Source organism: Esox lucius, chromosome 16 (genome assembly GCF_011004845.1).
Source record: "Esox lucius isolate fEsoLuc1 chromosome 16, fEsoLuc1.pri, whole genome shotgun sequence".
In the NCBI taxonomy this organism is placed as follows: domain Eukaryota; kingdom Metazoa; phylum Chordata; class Actinopteri; order Esociformes; family Esocidae; genus Esox; species Esox lucius.
The window spans coordinates 13,331,857-13,350,557 of record NC_047584.1 but is presented as its reverse complement, the minus strand read 5'-3'; the positions used below and the strand labels follow the sequence as shown (position 1 = coordinate 13,350,557).

Sequence of the window (18,701 nt, the reverse complement as noted above, 5' to 3'; positions counted from 1 at the left end):
TACAGTAGTATCTTATTTACTGATCGAATACCAAGGTGCTCTTAGAGTTGGGCTGTTAGGGTAGGCCTACGTCATTTATTTAATGATGAGGTATGTTTATGCCTGGTAAACAATTAGAACAGACTTGAAGAATCAGTGTGGCGAGGCATCTTTATTGGCCTTCCCAGTTCTGTTGAATGCTGGCCACAATCGACCATAGGGTTTCCTAGGCTTTCACCTTCATAGCAGGCAGCGTAACGACAACCTGATGATTTGCCTCTCTTTTGCCTAGTTTCCACTGGTGCCAAACATTTAGTATATTACCTGAAAACACCAAGGCTTTGGGTTTCCACTCACATGGGCTGGAGCCAGTCGGCCTAGTTGCCAGGCTCCTACCTGGTACCAAGCCCAGGACCACTGGGAACTAGGATTTCGGGTGAGGTTGAGGGGGTTTGCGTGTGATGCTGATAGGATGACGAAGGAAGTTGTTAGTAGAATCCAAAGGAAATTGACTGAATATTAAGAAAAGTAAAAGCCTGTAGAGTTACCTAAATGGCACTCCTGGAGATGCGCTGATATCAGCCCGCAATCAGTTTTGGAAGATTACAGGCTGAACATTTAACCATCGCATCAGGAGCTGATTTATTGGTGTAAAATTTAATAACCATAACGGACAATTTCTTTAGACCGGTTGTTGTTTGTGAGTGATTGTGCTATTCTCTGAACTGCCATTCACTATGCTCCAGTAATTTGTAATATTAGGCATTGTTTTTCTTGACTCATTTATCCTATTGTTTTGTTGTTATTTTCTGTTGCCGTTCTCTGAATTTTTTTTGCCACATTTATATCCAGGCTTGTATAATGTACAATTACAGAAACAGCATTTGAATTTGTTTCAATATCATGTAATTGATGTTCTATTGATTGGGTTTATCACCAGAAGCCTTATTTTTTATTTTATGCCAGGGTACAAAGGTACAGAAATTAAAAAATATTGACATTGGTAGATACTATTGTATGAATGTTGTCTTTTGGTATCAACCAACAATGTATCGGTGCTTCCTTAGCTACTGCGAAGTATTATCAGGGCACACACAAATGACGCTGGACTGCACAGAACGATAAACTGGCAAGTATATCTTGTCAGCTTGCTGAACTATTAACGCTAACTAGGCTGGACAAAAACATTACATTAACTAGCATGTTTGAGGAACTTCTAGCATGCACAGCCAACTTCAAGTCCTACCACAGCATTTCGATAGGATCTGTAACCACTTCCAGACTCATGGGCATCAATATTCTTTCTTCTAAGGGGCCTCAGGTCTTTTGATCTTGTCATGATTTGTTCCACACACTCATGGTTAAGACACAATCAGACTAAGTTTCTAATATTTATGCAAGTCTGAATTTGCACCTACTGGTGCAACTGTTCCTCATTTTAGCCATTTTATGTTGTGGTGAAGGTAAAGATATGCTAACTTTTCTGCATAAGGGAATTGCATTTCTATTTATTTAAATTGTATAAATGGGTTCAACATTAGTTTTGGGTTATTTGTTAAATTGGGTTTCCTTTACCAGTTAATGTGGTCTGAATTTAGGTCAGATAGTCATGTCTGAATTTGCTTCCAGGAGAAGTGATTACTTTTTCTCTTCTTTTTGGGGACATATGAAGCTGTCAAACTTCTTTGAGTGGTTCATAGCATCCTAAAGGCACAAACAGTGGTTTTGGATTCGGGGGGAAAAAAGTCTATTTTTATTTGAAGGAGAGGCAAAATTATGGACCAGGAACTTCTGGAAATAAGGTTGGAGACCCAGCTGACTACCCAATAAAACGGTCTATGAAGCAGAGGAATGCCAGAGACGGCAGAGAAGTTTCAATATGGGACTCCTTAGCATCCTGGACTAACTGGTGGACTCTCAAATAAATATGTACTCTTGCAAATAAAAAAATAAAGTTTGTACTCTTTCTATTGAAAGTTAACATGTAATTAGAGCATATGGATAATTTCCATTATATTAAAGTTATTTGTGTCATTGTTATTCTCACTCATTTAATTAACAATTTCTTAACATTAACGCTGGGCTGGTTGTTACAACAAACACAATGCCCTTTTCATTTATTTGATCTTTTCAGAAATAGCTAGCTAGCTTAAAACACTTTTGATAGTATACACAGAACATCCTACTCTTTTCTTGATCTAGATGAAGAACGTCCATCCATTGTTTTCATCAATTAATGTTGTCAATGTAATCATTTTGTCATCGCCGGAAGATGGGGTAAACCGCAAGCGTTCAGAAGTCTAGCCTCTCTTCCCACCCCAGTTGCCCTCCCTGTGTTCTTATTTTTGGACTTTTAATGGAAGCACAACGTTGTAGCCGACATTAATATAATTCCCTGGTACCACACCAGTGTTTGTGTAATGCGCCAGGGGAATCACACCTCCAGGACAGTCCAGTCATGAAAGGGAGTTCAAGCTTTTAGGACTACGGGATGGGAGGAGTAATCTTATGGGTGATGAGGAGAAGGGCGGCCATTACTAGCTTCTCAGTGGTTCTCTACTCTGACTTGCATATGGGGAGCTGCCTTAGGAATGTAACTGTGCCTCCAAAGGCATGTTGTTGGCCAGGCAGGCTAGAAACCTTTGGCAGGCTGGAAACCTTTGGTTCACTGAAGCATACAATGGCTCCTTTGTGTCCATTCTCCCTGGCCGCGGGGGTGCTTTGTGAGCTATGCCAACTCCATGGGGCCTGCGTGAGCGTCCAGCTGGCTGGAGGCTTACACTGGGGAGTATGCAATGGCAGCCTCCACCCCTCTTTAGTCTTCTCCTATTTACCCATCACGACCACTCCCCCAGTATAACATGCAGAAGCAGAGATTCACGCCAGTGTCCTCAGTTAATGTCAGTATTTGTTCCCCTCTAAGCAGGGTGCTATGCTTCCCGCAGACTACTGCATTTGGTTATTAGTTATGGATACCTACATCTTTAGGTTTTGAATTCCCCTTGTTTCAGCACTTGAAAGTCTCTTGTATGTTGGAGAACATGATATAACTTTGCTCTTTTTTATATTTTTTTGCTCTATTTGAGCAGAGGATCAAGGAACCCTCACAGCCACTAAAATAGGTGTTTTTGCCACTTATTTTCATTTTGAAAGATTTCAGTCACCTAAAATGAGCTTAAAGTCACACAGCCCAGTAGAGTGACCGACCAGCCACAGCTTTTGTTTTGTCCTTGTCTCTGGTCGAGTGAAGCGGGACAGGCAGATTGGCCTGCCTTGCCTTTGGATCGCTCATTAGTTGAGAGCAGAGCAGGGTTACATCCTGTGATGTCATCGAAGGCTGAGCGATGGGCCGACAATCACTTGTCGACGATGTTAGATAGCCAACGTCAATGGCGATGACGTGAAAACGTTAATCACTAGGTTTTATTCTATTTGAACTTATTTGAAATTTGAATTATTTCCAGTTTAAATCCTGCAACTAATCACCTGACAGCCTGACCCCTTAACCTGATCCCTTCCTCCCTTTTCTTGACAAACTACTAGCAGTTGTTCAAACAGTAATAAATACATGGGAACTGCAGTGGACATTAATTTCAAAGTTATTGGACGACTTCAAGCAGTTTGTCACAATATACATTTTTGTGCATGTACCTCCTGACTTCTGGCATGTCTTTTCCCTAAACGACTGTTTCTACGTCTTTCCTGTTCGCTCATTTAGAACAATCTCCTGGACCTTAACCAGTCAGGCTATAAGTACGCCACCCAGCTGAGACCACTCTCCTCCTGGTCACAGATGTTCTTCACACAGCCCCAGCTGACTATCCTCTGTTTTCACCCACAAAGATTTATCCGCTGCCCCAGATCCTCCCTTCCAGCATTATGGGTGTCCAGCTCTGCACACAATTGGATTTCATTATGCACATCTCATATATCTTTACTACGGCAACTCTGGGTCAATAGGGTTCCCTGTGTGTGCCATCAAAACCCTGCTATTTATCTAGAACGATGGAGCCTGTCTGTGGCTCAGCCTTCTCAAGTTCTCCCGTGTTACCCCGGTCATTCCCTCCATCCATTGGTTACCGGTTGTAGCTCATGTCCGCTAAGACTAGTGCTTGCCTACAGAGCAGCATTCAAGTAACTTCCCCTGCCTTCACTCAGTGCTGAAAGCCTTGGCCACTTGGTCATCCCCCTCAGCCTGACCAAAACTCTCCTTCATTCTGGCCTCAGTGCTTGAAGCCAAGACAGTAGACCCTGACCGTTTTCCCTGCCTGAAACCCTGCCTTTTTTATTCTTATCAAACGTACCTTCAAGCACTAACCTTTCTGATTGCTGATTGCAATTGAGTGAAGTATAATTAATTCAGGTTTTGTGTGGTTGTCATTCCCAGCTATAAGTTGCTCCGGATGATTATGCTAAAGGACTAAATTGTTAATGCACTGTTGTCAGGCAACTGGCTGTAGTGGCGTTTCAGGCTGGGTAGAGATGGAGTCATAAGACTGACTGGGGTCAGTTGCTGAGGCCCTTGAACAGGTTGTCATGGTGACCCCAGTTTTGTTGTCCTTCCTGCTGGTTTTGTAGTTGGCCCTGTAGTGAACTAGCTAGTACAGCAGCAGGATACCGGAGTAGGGCTTTGCTAGCTCCCTGTAAGGGAAGTGCAGATCACAGACTGGTATGACCTGTTTAACTTCAGAAATTACTCTGAGTTATGTAAAAGGCAATAATTCATGTGACTAGGCAGACTCATATGGCATTCAGCCTTGTTTGAAATTGGGTGACGCCAGCAAAATAATAACACAATTGTCTCTGTTTTTTTTTTATTCAGAGGTAATTAAATTCAGTCTTTGGAATGGACTGTCAGGGAAGCATACAAGCACCTAAAACTGTTTACCATTTAAAAAATGTAAATGTTCCCTTTTCCATAAGTGTTGGCTCAGTGCAATCACTGCTCATCCCTCAAATACACTAGATATCCAGGGAATGCCCTGTCAGTTTCAAAAGCATGAACACCTATTCACCTTATCCATCTGTGTATTTTACCTTTACATGCTGAGCCCCTATTCACCTTATCCATATGTGTATTTTACCATTACATGCTGAGCCCCTATTCACCTTATCCATCTGTGTATTTTACCATTACATGCTGAGCCCCTATTCACCTTATCCATCGGTGTATTTTACCTTTACATGCTGAGACCCTATTCACCTTATCCATCGGTGTATTTTACCTTTACATGCTGAGACCCTATTCACCTTATCCATCGGTGTATTTTACCTTTACATGCTGAGACCCTATTCACCTTATCCATCGGTGTATTTTACCTTTACATGTTGAGACCCTATTCACCTTATCCATCGGTGTATTTTACCTTTACATGCTGAGACCCTATTCACCTTATCCATCTGTGTATTTTACCTTTACATGCTGAGACCCTATTCACCTTATCCATCTGTGTATTTTACCTTTACATGCTGAGAACCTATTCACCTTATCCATCTGTGTATTTTACCTTTACATGCTGAGACCCTATTCAACTTATCCATCTGTGTATATGTATCACTATATGGTGTAATTTAAAGCCAATTATTTTGTATACACCTAGTGTTTTTGGATTAGGCAATAATTGTTGGTCATCATTACCCTGCATGAGATGATTCCTACAAATACAGGGGAAAAATGTTAAGACAGTCTGAAAATGGGTTAGAAACGACAAAATATGGCAGAGTTGTATTTCACATCTTAAGACTCAAGTTCTCAGAAGTAGAATATGTAGCTCTTTTTTTTTTTTTTTTTTTAAGAGCATCTGTCTTCTGCCTATTCTCTTTCCCTGTTGGCATGTCCATAACCGATACTTGGGGGGGTATGAAGACTACAATAACAATTATGAAGACACTGAACAGAACCCAATGAAATGTCTACATTTAGTGAGTTGACTGACTGATTGAAATGCTTCCAGACTAATGAATGTGTGTCGTGACCCGTCACTCCTGTCCTGTCAGAAAAAAGCCAAAGGTGAGGAGCTGTTTGAGCAGATCATGTATCATCTGGACATCATAGAGAAGGACTACTTTGGACTTCGCTTCATGGACTCTGCACAAGTGCCGGTAAGACGGAAGCAGCAGATGTAAGCCTGCCGACCTCTAGCATATATACAATGTTGTGTTGAGTGCGCTGGGTTGGAACTTGGTACTTTTTTTTTGCATATTTGAGTGTTAGAGCCCATTATACCTGATCCTAGGAAGGAAAACCCATCTGGGAATTAGTTGCCCTTTAGGAGGAATAGTGTTGCAGAACGTATATATTATAGTTTTCTCATGGTTGCTTGTCAGGTAGAATGGTAGTCAGTTCTGCACATAAGTAGAGGTACTAGAGGGAGGGAGGGTTGGTTGGTTGAAGAGAGGAATGCGGGGGAGAGGAGTGTGAAAATGGGCTGTGGCAGAGACCTTCAGTTCCCTCATCAGTGTGCAGAGCGTCCCTCCCCCCCTCACACTCACTCACACACACCCCTTTTCCTAAACCCTCACCCCTCCCTACGACATTGTTCATGCCTCACAGACTCCTAAATCCAAACTCCTAGAGAAGTTAGAAATAAAAAAGGGACTTTCTGGGGACACAATGGTACTGTTTGTCCCGTCCCAAGTGAGTCTACCTTCCCCATGGCATGTGGATTCCCTGAAGCCTATAAATCATTTCCTGTCTGTCAAATAAATGTTGTTTCTTTTCATCTTTTTTTGCAGCATTGGCTTGATGTTACAAAAAGCATAAAAAAACAAGTAAAAAGTAAGTATCTGTTTTTATTTTGTTTTTTTTATATATATCTAAAAAGCCTGAAGCTTCATCGCTCTAATGCCTATTTAATGTGCTGATGTTGACGTGGAGATGGATGAACTGATAATAACAGATGGATTAACGGGTTGTTGATGGAACAGCCGGAAAACAGATTGACTGTCATTCTCATCTCACACGTTCCTTCCTGCCCTTTTTGCTTCCATTCCTCTCCAATCTCTGTGTGCAGTTGGACCTCCATACTGCCTTCACATGAGGGTCAAGTTCTACTCCTCAGAACCAAACAACCTCCACGAGGAGTTGACCAGGTCAGTTTCTTGTTGATGCCATGTTACACTTAAGTAAATGTCCCCAAATGGTTTTATATCATTCGTAATTTATATTCAAGAACATCTGAGTGAGAATGTATCTGGACTTTTTATGACCATAGCACTCTTTGTATTCCTGCAGATATCTATTTGTATTGCAGCTAAAGCAAGATATACTCAGTGGCAAGTAAGTAACCTCTGCTGTTTTGGTCTTCCTGTATTAGATTAGATTTACAGTCAATTAGGTTGGTGTGGTTCAATATATTTACATAATTGTGATGTTTAGGCTAAGTACTCAGTGACCAGTTTATTAGACCCATTTAGTACTGGGCTGAACCTTCAGAACAGCCTTACCTGTATGGGACATGGCTTCGACAAGGTGTCTGGGACCTGGAATCACCTTTGCTGCAAGGTTTGATGGTGACTCAACAGGTGTTTTGTTGGGTTGAATTCTGGGGACTTCACACTCGCTCAGTTAAACAGTGTCTGGATTCGTCGGACTCTGCTACGTTTTCTCACTCCTCAGCTGTCTGTTCTAAGAGTCGATGCTTGTCCCTCTGCTTTCCATGTCAGTCCACTTCCACATGATTGACTCACTGAAGGACTGATCCATTTCAGTCAATGTGGTGTTGTACCCAATAATCTGGCCACTGAATGTGCATTGCATTTCAGCTACATCTGTTCTATTGCATGATACACACGCTAAGAGGCTTAGCTACATTGGTGGATTAAACATGTGATGTTGGGGAATATAATTATGTTCATTCATAAGTAGATTTTCAATATTAGTATCACTTTTCACTAGAAGTGTGGATTAGCCATTATGTTGGGTCTGTCCTGCGATACACTGTCCCCATGTGTTGGGACCAAGGTCCTCAGAATTGGGGTTGAATTTAGTGTTAGGGTTAAGTTTATAGATTAGGTCATTAAGGTTATGTTCAGGTTAAGGTCATGTTATAGAAAATAATTTCTTTAATGGTACCAGATTGGTATTCGATTTACTGTATTTCCTCTGATTTTGTTTAGAGCAGCCATGACCGATCAGTTCAGAGAGAATTTGGACCAAGTGCTTTACCTCCATGTTGAAAGCAACAACACTCAGACGGCCAGATTGTATTGACCATTTTCCTCCTTGTATCATAGGTTAGAATGTCCATTCAATACAGCAGTGGAACTGGCAGCATTCTCATTGCAAGGTAAGATTTCAAAAGAATAACATCATATCGATGTATGGCCTGGTGTGGTTTTCATATCGCTTCTTGAATGAGAGCCCCTTACTTGCTGTTTTCTGTGGAGATTTAGTCTGTGACACAGTTCTTCAGTCCTCCTGGAGCCTGTTAGAATGGTGGAGTATTTGGAGGAAAGGGAAGATAGTTTGGGCTTGCTGCTACCCCCTCTTCAAGAATGCGTGTGCTATCGCTGGAGGTTGGAGAAACGCTGAGGCTGAGTGTTTCGAGTGCATGTGGTGCTACAAGGTTGTTCTGAATGGAAGTCAGTCTCTGCTTCTCTCTCTCTCTCTTTGTGGGTAAATGCCAGCTCATTCGAGGCCAACTCTCTGCAAAGGTCCCCTAATCCATGCATCTCCCACATTCTCTATCTCATTTGTTTCTCCAGATCTCTCCCTTTCTCATTTGTTCTTCTAAAAATCCTCTGCAGGCACCGTGTAATGAAACGAGCTCCTGAGCTGGCCCTTCCCTCTGTGACTCATTAGGATGAGTAGACTTGGACATTGAGTAGAACCACAATGGGCGTTAGCAAAACCTCTGGTTGGTATGTAACGCCAAACAGCTAGGCAAGGTGTCCATTATCCCCGAGACAGGCTTGATTTTGTTGACCATTGACCGTGAGGTGAGGTCTACGCCGTCACTGGCCTCCTATCCCTGTCGGAGCCCCTGAGCCCTGCTCATAACTCTGCCTGAGTGTGCGGGGAGCTGGAGCACATCACTGATAACCAATAGTCTGTCCTCGCTGCCAACACCTGGGTGACATACTGCTGCTCCCCATTCACCAACCCCTGCTTCACAACGGGGCTATCTGCATACAGATGTGTAAGGAAAGGGTGATAGTGAAATGCCTTTGAGGGTCTGATGCTTGGCGTGAATTTGATTTGAATGTATTTGAATGTCTCTGTCTAGTGGAAGGAGCTGGACTCCTTCACTCCAGGGGTGACTGGGTTTGGTTGTGTGTAGGAGAGGAGCGCACAGTGGTGGGTTTATTGTCCTTCCAGTGCTGTGGGGTTTGGTTGGGTTGTTACAAACAGATACAACACTACTAAAATCCAACACTACTGTGGTTCGCTCCTTTGGGTTTAAGGCTTTGTGTTTTGTAAAAGCACTTTGTGACAACTGCTGATGTGAAAAGGGCTTTATAAATAAATGTGATTGATTGAGATGCGCAAGTTGCATTGTTACCCATTCCAGCCTCAGAAGGGTTATTTAGAAATTCTGATCATTAATAGCTAGCAGGTAATATATATTCTCAGCCACTGACCGAAATGATGGGGTTCGAGGATTACATATGTTCATGCCATAAGACATCCAGAACTCTGAAAGCTTTATGAACCTTGTGGGACTCGGATAACTGATGTCTCCGGTTGTGTTCCAGCTGAGCTGGGAGACTGTGACCCTGCTGAGCACGCTCTAGACCTGGTGTCTGAGTTCCGCTTCATGCCTGAGCAGACCGAGGCCATGGAGCTGGCCATCTTCAACGCCTGGAAGGAGTGCAGGTAAAGTGATGATGACCCAGCACACCCATGCTTTTGGAAAAGGGTTAGTCCATGTGGGTTACGAGCAGCAATTATTCAAAAATCTTCTACAAACATCCTGGATGGAAAAAAGGATCAAAAAATGAATGTGTATTTAGTTATTAGCAACAGCAGGCTAAATCACAGTGAATGTTATGGGTGTGTTTCGACAAACCCCAAATTATAAATCTGTTCTCATTTGGTTTAGACAATGGCAGACAGCTATGTGGCTGGTTTAGTAATGGGATCAACTATACACATTACAGAGTTTCTGCTGTGTTCAGATGGTTCTTACCTGTCCTTGAGCACCACAGCTGGGTCAACCATGGGCTGTTGGGCGTCTTTTATTTCATCACCCTTGGCATAATGTGTCGGGAGTATTCCCAGGTAGAGATGAGTGTAATTCTTTTCAGAAGTTGATTTAAAGCCAGTGACCAGAGGTTACTCTGAGGTTACCTTGACTCATGTGCTACCGGGGACAAAACAGATGCTGAGGTTTGTCGATGCTAGTTTTATTTAACCTGGAACAGATGCCTGAGCTACTCTCTGTGCTCTTACCTCTTCACCGTGAAGATCTGAACGTTACCTTTAATCGTCAGGGTTCCCAGGAGGATCACAAGAGTCTACGTTATTTGTTTTTGACCTACCTCATCCTATGTTTGACCCAGTGTTCTGTCTCCTCTCTTCCCTGTTGGTCCTAGGGGCCAGATGCCGTCGCAGGCAGAGATTAACTACTTGAACAAGGCCAAGTGGCTGGAGATGTATGGGGTGGACATGCACATGGTCAAGGTGAGGACAACAGTAGGGGATCGGTCTCCGGCTGCAGGAGGGAAACCGAGCGTTAGTAGAGGTTAAATGAAGTGAGTAACAGGAGCCTTCTCTCCTACCTCCAGGCTCGAGATGGTAACGAGTACCAGCTAGGACTGACCCCGACTGGAGTTTTGGTGTTTGAAGGAGAGACCAAGATAGGCCTGTTCTTCTGGTAAGATTCGCTATTAAACACCTGAACTGGTACCAGCACATTCTGTTGGTCAACACTTTCTAATACCAAGCCCTATTAAAACAACCAAGAGCTTGAAAATATGTCAGTGGGTTCCCTGACGCAACAATGTCTGTCTGTGTTTCTCCGTCAGGCCCAAGATCACCCGTCTGGACTTTAAGAAGAACAAGCTGACCCTGGTGGTGGTGGAGGATGATGGAGAAGGACCTCAGGAGCCTGAAGAGGTAATAACCCCGGCCTGGCCACACAGCGTGGAGGGGGGGGCGGTAGCCACGCTGTCTCACCGGGCGCCATGCTGTTCTGTTACCTTGGTGTATTATTGTGGCGGGTGTTGATGGGGTCTGTTTTATGCCACTGTACTTTTCCATTTACTTTTCACACACTGCTTTCCTGCACGAGCTCCTGTCATTACGTACGCTACCCTGTCATTTCCCAGTGTTGTCAGGGTTTTCAGTAAATAGCCCGGAATATTGATTCATGTTCCTCTGAAGGGAGAGCTGATTGTTCGTGCTGTCCGTTGATACCACTTTGAAATGTTGCAATTACTCATTGACCTTGTGTCCTTGTTCTGGTCTGAGCAGATAATGTCAGTGAAGGCTGTTACTGTTTCAGTCTAATAAGATGGCTTTAATGGAAATGAAAACGGCCTTATTGCGGGACACCACCAGAGGCTAGAGCAGAGTGGTACAGAGCTGCTCTTATAACAGGCTGGGTTTGGGTGGGCAGTCCTCCATGGAATGTACTTACTTCCACCTGCAGCAGGGAGGCTGGACATAGACTGTAGAGAGAGGCAGGCAGGCTGTAGGCAGTAGGGAGAGGCAGGCGGTAGGGAGAGGCAGGCAGGCTGCAGGCGGTAGGGAGAGGCAGGCTGCAGGCGGTAGGGAGAGGCAGGCTGCAGGCGGTAGGGAGAGGCAGGCTGCAGGCGGTAGGGCGAGGCAGGCAGGCGGTAGAAAGAGCCAGGTGGTAAGGGCAGGCAGGCGGTAAGGACTGGCAGGCAATAGGGACCCCTAGTTTAGTCCTTTGCAACTGGCTGGCTGCCTCTACCCAGGAATCAGGAAGTGCTAATTAGCAGCTGAGAGGAACTATGCGAAGAGGGTTCTTGGAAGAAGTAGTCCTCAGCCTGCCGGACATGTACTATGTGCTCTGGAGTGTTTGTGTAGCTGTGAGGAGATGTTTGTCTTGTGGGCGAGGATCAGTATAGCCTTTAGTTTTGAAGCACAGGAATGTTGTTTGTCTGTGTGTTTTGTGAGATTCCACACCCAATTAAGCAGACTAGTGTTGTCTCTTTCTGTGAGGCTGCTAGGCTGAACTGGGTGGCTTGTCTCCAGGGTGAGTTAATAAAGCAGGCAGCGCTGGCATCCACAGCCATTAATGCGTAGCGTAACACTTCATATTATGTGTTAATGTGGAACCGCCACCCATATGGCTTCTCCGTCACTTGACGTTCAGTCTGTCCTGCACACTGTGCTGAACACTAGGAGGCTCATTCATCAGACACTACGCATTTCTACCTAGTGTTTCATTTATCCATGGGAACATTTGCTTTAAGGTTTTAAATGTACACAAATCCATAACCATGCATACGCTCATGTCAAGTAGCGGAGTACGCAAACTGCTTCTCCGCTACTCATCTACTTGAAAAGTAGATGAGTTCATGTTTTCGAAATGTGTGAATACAATTTTCAGATTTTCTTTTTTTTCCTTTTTTAATTGTTTTTCCATTGCACCTTTCATGTAACAAAAAATACAGTGCATATCCAACTGCCAAGGATTAGGGCCTTTGCTGCTTCCTGTGTGAGGAACGTTTACTAATTTAGCTCTGGTCACAGAGTAGACTAAAATATTTACTAAGAATATGCTGCTCAGCTAATTTAACAGGAGACCAGCTGTATTTTTGGGTATGTTGAACCATTGAAATGTGAATTTGTAAGACCAGAAGAATAGTAAAACATTTATTTTATTAGGACATTTTGCAGTAAATGCATAGCTGTTAGGTTATTGAGTTGAGGGGTAGGGAACATGGACTGTTTCTTTTTTTCTGGTTCCCACAAGAATAGAAATGGGCAACTGTGTGCATGTGTCAGGGAAAGGGGGGGTGGACATGAGGGCAGAGTCTTACTGTCTGAAGTTGTCTGGTAATCATCTCTTCTGTTATTTTTTTGTAATTTTTAATCCTGCCTGTGAATGTGTCCTCCTTCCTATGTGTGATGTAATGAAGCCCTGTTAGCTGCACAGTGAATAGGCCTGGCTAGCAGCAGGACATGGCACTGCTGAGAAAGTCGCTGCGCAGGCAAAACTGATTAGGACACGAGAAGGGATTTAATTTGCCTCATCAAGGCCTGTTGGAAAATTGCATTAATGAGCAAGTTACTGGAATGAAACTGCCTGTTCTCTCTATCTGCCTGGCTCAAATATGACTAGGAAATTGTCAAGTCTAGCTAAATCTTGACTGTTTATTACCATTCCTGATTTCTGCTGCTAAGGCAATGGCTTGCACTTCTTGGCGTCCAAGCAGGAAAAATATTACACTAGTTAGTAAGTCCCAGAGGGTGGCTGACGTTTCCTAAGGCTTTGTTTCTGTCTCAGGGTAAAGAGCAGGAGCACACGTTTGTGTTCCGCATGGACCACCCCAAGGCCTGCAAGCACCTGTGGAAGTGTGCCGTAGAGCACCACGCCTTCTTCCGGCTCCGCGGCCCCGTCCAGAAAGGGTCGACGCGCTCCGGATTCATACGCATGGGGTCACGCTTCCGCTACAGGTAGCTAATGGCAGCCCGCTCCCTGTAGCGCACTGCTGTCTGTTGGCATGTGTCCTTACTGGAGCCAATGCTTGTGTCCGGTGGTATGTTTTGGTACAGCTACACCACACCCTGAACACCTCATCACACTCCCCCTGGCCGGGGGACACCTAACCAGCCGCTATACATTTACATTCCCGGTGTGTGATACTTCAGGTCACTGACGCCTCACACCAGTCAAACCGACTTCAAAACCGCCACCAAGTTTAGTCGCTGGGAGTACAGATGATTGGTGATGGATCGACCGACTCTAAAGTGATGATCTAAATACCAGATTGATAAGAAATATAAATCCTATTACGAAACATGCCTCATAGGCTGGGTGTTTTGTGAAAGCGCTTTGTAACGACTGCCGATAAAAAAATAAAATAAAAAAAAGGGTTTTATAAATACATTTGATTGATATGACACTAATATTAAACCATTAAAAAAAGCATGTAAAAAGAAATGGGATACAGACCAACCAGTGATGGAGTGTTTTTGAGAGGCCAAGCTACAGTTTAACCTTAATTAAGTCAGTTGTGTAATTTGAATAGGACTCCATCCAGCATATGCTCTCATTTACCTTCTTGTCTGTAATGAAACTCGCTACAACTCCAACACTGAACTGGGCCCATTGGGTAATAGCTTGTCTTGGTGCGGTAGACTACAGACGGCTAAAACAGCAGCAGCTGTCTCTCTCTGGGCCTTGTTGTTTCAGGGTGGGGTGTTTCTGGTTGGACGGTCACAGAGTTCAGCAGGGGTCAGTCTCATGTCACAACACCTTGTTGAGGGCTCGGTTCCTGACGGCCGCCCTGGGGGCGTAACGGGAAGTCTAATGCCCTTCACCAGGGCGTCCTCCTCAGCGGAATCCCAGCGGTGGTTAAACCTGCCTGCTTCTCAGGCGGCCCCACTTGACTATTTAACATTTTTGTAATAAAGCAGACACTCTTTCCAAGAGCAACTTAGAGGGACAGTTAGTGTGCCTTGCTCAAGGGTACAACATTTTGCAACTTTTTATTAATGGCCCAACACTGTAAACACCGTTCTCCGACCTCTGCTCTAGCTGCTTCCATATCATACTGCCGGGCGTTTCTATACTGACCGTATTGTCCAATCAGTGGCTACTCGCGACTAAACCAAAACCATTTTCAGAAATGAAGCGAGGAATCTCATTGGCTGCCCTGTGTAATTTTGCCTTAATTGGAGGGAAGACTTCAACTAACAGTATGAATGGTTTTACCACCGTTTTCCACAGTGGGAAGACGGAGTACCAGACCACCAAGGCCAACAAAGCCAGGAGGTCAGCCTCGTTTGAGAGGAGGCCCAGCCGACGCTACTCCAGGAGGACCATGCAAAACAGAGGTGGCTGGTGACATGCTTTCTATGTTACACACATACACACTGTGTTCACCCAATCCTTTACTCATTTTGGTTCTTTTTTTTCTTTTCTTTCCAGGAGCCAACAAGCCCCTAGAGTAAGTGGATTTAGGCTTTTCACAGTGGAATGTTTGTGATGTTCTGTTTTAAACTGCCATCAATTACAGTGGTTTCTGAACTTGAAGTTGATCCTGAATGTTTCTCTGTGGTACACGAGCTGGTGGGTAAGACCTGACTCATCAGTGTGGCAGAGACACAGACACACACACTGAGATGAGGCAAACACAGTGTGTGTTTGAGTGTGTTTGTTCATATGCTCGCCTTTTTTCTGATGACTACTTCGTCGTGTGTGCTCTTTTCAGGCCTTTTACACCGCGACTGCAACAAAGCATGGTGAATGAGTAATGCCTAATTACATTTTGGAGCAAAATCAGCCTTACTTTCTGTGCTCACCATTCATCATAATTACTGAATCGTGCACAAGGTTAAAGTGTGCGTGCGTGCGTGCGTGCGTGCGGTAGCTTTTTTATGAAATGTTTTGGCAGACAGCAGCTAATATTCCGCGAATCCAAAAAGAATGCAATACAAAATAAATTTCATCAATGCCAAGCGAGATCCATAGTAAATATTTTGTTTTGTATGTTTTCCCATTCCCTTGCATGCTGTCAGGTGTTTTGATCAGTTTTGGGGGTTTCTTTTTGTCTATTTACCTGTGGTGGCTGAGGTGTCTATGTGATGATGATAACTCTCTTTAGTGCATCTCCCAGCCTCTGGAGTAATCATGCTCACTATAATTGCGGTGCCATAATGAGGGGTATTTTATCCAACATGTAGCGCTCTGTGACATTGGGTATCTCAAATATGGTTTCAACATAGCAGCCTTGACGCGTCGGGGAAAGTGTCTTCTGAGAAAAGTTTTGAAATGTACTTTCCTTCAGAGTTATGCAGCATAAGCTCTTAAGGCTTAAAGTCAAGTCACATGTTTAGAACTCTATGGACTGTTGAGGTAATGCTCTGTCATCTCTTTACCAGCCATAACAATGGAGTGAACCCCAGCAAAGATGCTAAGGTATGTTGTTCTTTTCATCTTGAGGCACAGTATGTCACCAGTCTGGTCTTGCGATTGGATGCACTTTCTATGGAAGACGTTTTCCTTTTCCCATTCCAAAAAGTCTGTGTCACTGGATGTTTCCTTTTATAAAATGTCCTTCTCCCCCAGCCGCTCCACATCAGAAGCCCCTGGTCTCTTCCCGCGGTCAGCCCTGCTTCTTCAGCCTCCACCAGTGGGCCCATGGAAATCGAAACCCTCCCCAGGAGTCCTGGTGGTGGCCAATCGGAGAAGAGGAGGTGAGTCGCTCACTGTTCTAATACCATAAGAGTGTTAAGCTGCCTAATCTTTCCACCCTGCTGTCATTGGTACTGGCTGGTGGATACAGCAGCTGCACCAAGTCACACCTATTTCCACTTTTAGTGCACTATATTTAATCAGGATCTGTAGGGCTCCAGTCAATAGTACTGGGCTATAGAGGGAATAGGGTGCTATTTGGAAAGCACATGAAGCCTCTGCCCTCTCTGGGTTATGTAGTGAGGAGACCAATGCCTGGTCTCTATAGTGAGTGGCCAGAATGTGACGGGGATCTGGGCATCCAGGTTGTCGTACTTGTTTGGCAGTGAGGCTGATGGCAGCTGGTGCTGCCTGTCCTGTCACTGCAGCATTGGTAACAACAATAAACCCCCTTTCTCTTCTAAGAAATGCCCCCCTCACTTCTCAGCCTCCTATTTCTTCCGTTCTCCTCCAAACATGATCCCTAGGGGATTACTGTGCAGGGGTCTGTTTACATTTCAAGGCATATTAAAAGGAGAGCTGGTTGCCCCTGAGGTAGGTGGGTGTATCTTGTCTTTGGTGAACGTTGAAGATCTGTTCTGTTAAGATGAATCCCCATTTTAAAGTTATACCTTCTGTTCTAGTTTGATGTACTGAAACCAGACAGGCCTTTTCATAAGGCAAGGTATGTATCCTCCATGCTTTAGATCTGCTTTAACCAATCAATGTCTCTGGGCCATCTAGGTCCTATGATTCGGGGCTGGTGACTGCTTCTCTTATGACAAATCAATATTCTTATATCCATGGTAATGGTTGCTTTGTCTGCATTGATCCTCCAATACCAAACAAATTTGTGAAGTAATCAAAGCTGCTCTGCTGAGGTCTACTCTTTCCATGACCGCTACCTGTTGTGATGTACTAATGCTACTTTACGCTCTCCTTGTCAGTCCTCTTTTATAGTCTCAATACCTGGCTGAAATTGTCTGCCATTTTCAGTCCTTACTTCACTCTCCCTCCCAAGTCATATGAGGAAGTGGAATCAGAGTAGACTTTACAAGGATGACCAGGTTCAACTGTAGATAGTCGTGTGAAAATGGGAGTACATCCCCTGGAACGTTCTTTAATTAATGTATTTGGAAACATGGATGTTGAAATATGAGACCATCTGAGACCCTCAAAAGAGAGATTAATGATGCCTATGAGTGGGGGGGCTATTTAAAAGCATTCGAAGTACAGAATTCCACTGTTTGACAGATCTTCAACAAATGGAAACAATTCCAGACCAATCATGAACCACAGAGGAAATGGTAGTATGGTTTGGGGCTGCTTTGCTTCCTCAGTGCCTGGCCAACTTGCCATCATTGAGTCAACCTCGAATCCCATATTGTACCCAAGAATTCTTTAGGACAATGTGCGGGATTCTGTCAAAAAGCTTACGTTGAAACAGACATGGATTTTCGAACGACAGCGTTGAAGTAGTACTGTAAAGGAGTGGGCAGAAATTCCTCCCAGTCAATCTAGGAGTCTGATGGACGGTTACAAGAAACAGGTGCATGAAGTTATTTCAGCCGAAGGGGGCAACACCAGCATATCGAAGATAGGGGTATACTTATTTTTTCAGCACTATGAAATTGCACTTCTGTAGATTTTCTTTTTTGATGAATAAAGGATTGCAAAGTATAATTCTTCAATATCATTTGTTAAATTAGGATACCTTTCTGTCAGTAATTTTGAAGTGACGATTACTTATCCATAAGTCCACATATTTCAAATGAACTGTAGTTATTGCCTGTGAATTCTACCCTGCCCCGTCAGTCAAGTCTAGGATAAAATTATTGGAGCAATTGAGCACGGTTTAAAAAAAAAAACTATGCCTCGGAGTATGATTTTAGGTATGATTTTAAACTGAACCTTATTTTAAGGAGAATGAAAACCACTCTTTACACTAAGCAGTAGAATGTAAGTATTTAGGTCTGTTAGTAAAATTATGTACCGGTAGGCTATAGCTTCTATAGTGTGTCCCAACTGGAGCTGTGACCTTAGCGCAGTGGTAGGTAAGGAATTCATCTTGATAAACGAGGCATGGATTTGGCTGAAGCTCTGGGGTAACACTGCTCCTAATCCATTGGATCTGACAGAGACACAGACCAGGAGCAGAGCCTTTCAGGACTGTTTGTCCTGATACGAGTCCCAGAGGTCAGACTCACTGAATAGCATGTTTGTTACTGGGTCTTTCGGGGGGGGGGGGGGGGGGGGCAGTTGGTGTTGTTCCTTCCTGTAATTTGATAATCCTTAGAATTGAATAATGTGAGATGAGATCATTTGTTTGTTCAGTTAATGGCAATGAACTAGACCTGCTGGACACATTCCTTAGGCTATTTGCCGACTGGTTTAGGATGGGAGATATTG

The 18,701-nt window shown here is 43.9% G+C and overlaps 1 protein-coding gene across 8 annotated transcripts in view; it reads left to right on the top strand.

Annotated features, from left to right (window-relative positions):
- epb41l5 (erythrocyte membrane protein band 4.1 like 5) overlaps positions 1-18,701 on the top strand; it is a 38,106-nt gene that overhangs the window by 7,388 nt on the left and 12,017 nt on the right. For all 8 annotated transcript variants that reach the window (XR_003777154.2, XM_020054973.2, XM_020054971.2 and 5 more), the window contains exons 3-16: positions 5,977-6,081; positions 6,715-6,757; positions 6,993-7,071; positions 7,214-7,258; positions 8,215-8,267; positions 9,676-9,796; positions 10,516-10,603; positions 10,708-10,796; positions 10,948-11,038; positions 13,401-13,570; positions 14,847-14,953; positions 15,048-15,066; positions 16,001-16,037; positions 16,188-16,315. Coding sequence is in view for 7 of the 8 variants with exons in the window: in XM_020054973.2 (XP_019910532.1) it covers positions 5,977-6,081; positions 6,715-6,757; positions 6,993-7,071; positions 7,214-7,258; positions 8,215-8,267; positions 9,676-9,796; positions 10,516-10,603; positions 10,708-10,796; positions 10,948-11,038; positions 13,401-13,570; positions 14,847-14,953; positions 15,048-15,066; positions 16,001-16,037; positions 16,188-16,315 (1,175 nt within the window). In the remaining variant the exon portion in view is untranslated. The remainder of the gene's footprint in view (positions 1-5,976; positions 6,082-6,714; positions 6,758-6,992; positions 7,072-7,213; positions 7,259-8,214; positions 8,268-9,675; positions 9,797-10,515; positions 10,604-10,707; positions 10,797-10,947; positions 11,039-13,400; positions 13,571-14,846; positions 14,954-15,047; positions 15,067-16,000; positions 16,038-16,187; positions 16,316-18,701) is intronic.